At 38.8% G+C, this 4778-nt stretch overlaps 1 gene segment (V, D, J or C); it reads left to right on the top strand.

Annotated features, from left to right (window-relative positions):
• Positions 1 to 227: 227 nt before the first annotated feature.
• Positions 228 to 807, top strand: LOC127230560 (T cell receptor alpha variable 22-like). The segment is given in 2 exon segments: positions 228 to 279; positions 452 to 807. Coding segments are annotated over 2 exon segments (408 nt in total).
• Positions 808 to 4778: the final 3971 nt, after the last annotated feature.

The following is a 4778-nucleotide window of genomic DNA, read 5'->3' as shown; positions in this document are numbered from 1 at the left end:
CTCCCCTCATAAGAAGTGTTACATTAGAAGTACAGTGTCCCTGGGTCCCCATCATTGTCAGCCATAACTGTGGAGAGATTGCCATGCAAATTCGTGAGGTGGAAGTGGGTGGGGCTTCTTTTTCAATGAATGAGGAAGTTGGGTGATTCAGAGAGAATTTAATGTGTAAGCATAATACTTGACACCCTCACAGCTGGAGAGGACATCCCAGCAATTGGGTAGGGGCCATGGAGAGGAAGCTGGGAGCTGTGCTGGGGATTCTGTTTGTGCAGATTTGCTGTGAGTTGTGCTCTTCTACATTGCTTTAGGGATTCTCCAGAGACGTCAGGGTGGAGGGGATGAGCCAACCTAGAGCTCCTGGGCAGTCATCCTCAAGGTGTCTCCTGGGATATTTGACAGGTGTGGGTGAAAACCCCTCATGATTCTGGTTTGCTTTTCTGTTTCCAAGCAGTGGTGAGAGGAGTTGAGGTGGAGCAGAGTCCTTCAGTCCTGAGTCTCCAAGAGGGAGCTAGTTCTACACTGACATGCAAGTTTTCTGCAACCATGGCAAATGTGCAGTGGTTCCGACAGAATCCCAGGGGCAGCCTCATAAATCTTTTTTACATGACTCCAGGAAAAAAGGAGAATGGGAGATTAACTGCAATGTTCAATTCTAAGGAGCGCAACAGCAACCTGCACATCAGGGATGCCCAGCTGGAGGACTCAGGCACCTACCTCTGTGCTACTGAAGCACTGTGTTTCCAGCAAGCTTGCAGCCTGGTCCAAAACTGCAGCTGGGTATGCAGCTACAGCCCTGACACAGGTTGACTCTGCAGGAGGTTTTTGCAGAGGTGTGTTTTTTATCAGATCTCCACCAACAAAAAAGGTGTGAGGAATCACAAAATTACCACAGCAGAAGTTCACACTTAAACTAATGTAATACTGACTTCTAGAAGGATAAATGCTCTGAAATATCAGCCCACTTGAGTAAAATCTGCACTTTCTTTTTCCAAATGCTTCTGCTAATGTCATAAAATATAAACTGTCTTACACACTCTAGGATCATTTCAGTCCTTTCCCTCGATTGGAAAATGAGAGCTACTGTTTCCAACCTATGTTTAGAAAACACAACACAGGGCAATACTAGAAGCTATTCTGCTCACCATGAATTTGATAAAATAACTAATTAATTCCTAAATTACTAATTAATTAAGCTGTACAAAGCAAACCATCTTTAATCACAACAATGTCAGCATTGTCTTGAAATTTAAAAAATATATTTAATTATGAGATACACAACAAATATTTTATGTAGCAAATTATGAGACCCAATGATACATTACATATTAGATAGATATATTTGTAATTTGTATCACAAAAATACAGCAATTGATTCCTCAAAATACATATCTACAATGTAATAACATGCAGAAATTCTCATTAAAATATTGCTTTCAAAAGAAAAGCTGGAAAACTCCTAAATATCACACAGTAGGGGATAACTTTTTAAATATAATGATTAAATGTGTTGAAAACAGTGCTGATTCCCAAGGGAATTAACTGACCCTTTGTGATTCATTCAGCTCCATCCCCATTGCAACATCTCTTGTTTCAAATATAAATGATCTAGGCTTTCCAGATAATAAACAGTTCCTATTTGTCAGTAAGGTCTATGGTGAGCATGGCTAGAACTTGTGACACTACAATGGCAGCTTCTACAATAAGAGTTACTCATTCAGTCGTCTCAGAGTGGTCACAAATAGCAACCATCATAATCCTAGGGTCTTAATAGTGAGTGGAGGAATCAGATGAGATTGGAATGTGGTAATTAGTTACAGAAAGAGAGTACTCTGAAAGTTCTGTCTAACTGATCTTGATAGATCTTTTCCTAATCACCACCTTATTAATCTGGACTTGAAAGTGCTTGTTTTATTAAAAAAAATGAGCTTAATGACTACAGATAGAGGTTTTAGAAATTTTGTAGACAAGACATAAGATAATCATTTTAAAAATCGATATAAATGTTATTTTCTGTTGTAAATCCTTAAAATCAAAATGTAGGATTAATCAAAATATAAACGTGAAAGAGTTTTCTCAGTGGAGAAAAGCTACTTCCATTCTTCTATATTTGCACCAACAGTCATTATGCCTGGATCACCCTCTTCATCCCAACCTTTTAGAAGGTCTGTGAGCTCTCAGACTTGAATCACCAATGCCCGTTCTTTTTTAAAATGTGGTGCACAGTAATATCTGTCTGATGCACAAGAGTTTTATCCTGTTGTAGTCATCAGTCATCTTATCCATTTCCTGTACTGATTCTTCTAGATTTTCACTTATTTCTTGATTCTGACCTCTAATTTTCTTATTAGCTTCTAGTAAGGGAAAAATTTCACCAAGATGCTAAGCTCACAGTATTTATTTATTTATTTATATGTTTATTTATTTATAGTCAACTGTGATCGGTTGTCACTGTCCTCTCCTCTCCTTAATCAACATGAGTCTTTCTGTGAATCCATTTGTTTCTGGTTGTCAGTAATGCCCTGACAAACTGTTCATTCTGTCTTCTTGATGTGCTGTTTCCATTATCAGCCTCTCCATTTCAAAGAGCCAATTGTTCATTAAAATTCTTGTTTTCCAATTATTTTTCCACATTCTTTAACTTTACATCTTCTTTCAAGTTGGTGAACTTTATCAGGTAAGTACTGAGCACCGCGTCCACTTGTAGACTGCTGAGCCATCTCCAGTTCATTTTTCAGTCACAATATTTTTTTGTCTTTATTCGATTTTCAATTTCGTTCAACTTCTCCAAAGCCAGCTCTGATTCTCGAGCTGTCACCTCCATCTGTGACTGAATGATTCTGAACAGATGTGTCACCTTTCTTCAGCCTCATCTTTAGTCCCTTTACATCCACCTCCACTAAGGTGGTCAATGAATCATCTGCCAACTCTTCTTGCACTGCCCTGCCATTTGCATAAAATTTGACTAATTTTCCTAGTTTATATTAGGGAAATTCTTGAGTTTGTTCACTGCCTTTCTCTCCTAAACCATGCCTTGCAACCAGTTATAGTCCACCCTCTACAGCAGCACCACTCCTGCTTCTCAGGCATGGCCATCCTCTTCTTAGAGCCATCCTAATGCACTCAGGCTCCCATCAACTCTTCTTAAAAAGGCCAAATCACAGTGGGTGATAGGTGATGCCAGGCATGATATATGGCTCAGGCATATTGCTGATAAGGTCTCACAATTAAATTAACCCATTTCTATTACTCTGTGTTTTACTACAAAGTGCCTGGTGACTCACCTTATACCTTGTTTGCTGTGGTTACATGGTGTCACATTGACTCCATCTTCTGTGTTTCATATGTTTCTTTGGATTGCCCAAGTGGCCCTATATTTCTTGGCCATATGCCAAAACAGCTTTATTCATCAACCAATAAAAGCAACACATATTTGCAGTATATAGTGCATCCCACATCACTTTATCACTACTTCTGTTGAGAAGTACCTGGTACTTCTGGAAAGAGGGAACTTATATCAGGAAACCATCAAGATGAGGCTGTCAATGTGACTTTTACTAAATATGTTAATAATGTAGTAACTGCTGCCATTCTGAGATTCTCCAGGTTGCCAGGAGCAGGTTTCATACAAGAAATATCTGTTGGGTTTAATGATAAAGCAGGGCATCATAAAGAAGCATCCTTCCTATCTCTGCTTCAGCCATCGAGTTCACGGCCATATCACACCCTATAGGATCATTATTTTTAGAAAATCTCAATTAATTTTATTTCATTTGACTATAAATTTAATGTTCCCATGATCTACTTTCACTCCATTTATGTTTTGGGAGGTATGGAAACCCAGATAGGATTGTATCTATTTTGTAGGAATACTAGATTCCCAAGAATTGTGAATGGTTTTAGGTTTCTATACTATGAAACAGTTTCTCGCCAATCCTTTATCACCCTTTCCCTGACACTGCTCTCTATAGGTATTTTCTGTGTCCAGTAGCATAAAGAATTTCAAGGTAAAAAATTCATAACCCCCCTCATCCAATTCCACTACAAGGCAGAATCTATGTGCATGATGTCATTATAAAATGATTAGATGAGGAGCTGGTGAGATGGCTCAGTGGTTAGGAGCAATGACAGCTCTTCTAGAGGACATGGGTTCAATTTCAAAAACTCACATGGCAGCTCACAGCCATCTGTAAGTCCAATAGCAGGGAATACAACACCCCAATACAGTATACATGTAGGCACAAACTTCAATGTACATGATATAAAAATAATTAATAAAAATGTTACAGATGATAAATGAGCATGAATAGGAAGAAACCCTGCTTCCACATTTCATCCTGAGCACTGTATCTCCATCCTGTTCCTGCAGAAGCAGTCTCCCCAGGGAATATCAACCAGTTTCACCTCTGCATGTTGGATGTGGAAAGGATCTGTTCCATTCTGTGTGCAATAAGAAATAAGAGCTCCAAACCTAGACCACATTGAGAAAGAAAGACTCAGGCTAATGCATCTCAATTCTCTTTTTTAAATTTTTTTTTGGTGGAAAATGGAGTTTGGGGGCTGGAAAAAATGGCTCAGAGGTTAAGAGCACAACTGCTCTTCCAGAGGTCCTGAGGTCAATTTCCAGCAAACACATGGTGGCTCACAACCACCTATACTGGCATCTGGTGCTTTCTTTTGGCATGCAGGCAAACATGTAGGCAGAACAATGTATACATAATAAGTAAGTAATCAAATCATCAAGAAAATCAATGTTTTCATGTAATATATTCTGACCATTG

Source organism: Phodopus roborovskii, unplaced genomic scaffold, assembly GCF_943737965.1.
Source record: "Phodopus roborovskii unplaced genomic scaffold, PHOROB, whole genome shotgun sequence".
NCBI lineage: Eukaryota > Metazoa > Chordata > Mammalia > Rodentia > Cricetidae > Phodopus > Phodopus roborovskii.
The sequence above is the reverse complement of the archived record's forward strand: the minus strand, read 5'-3'. Positions and strand labels throughout refer to the sequence as shown.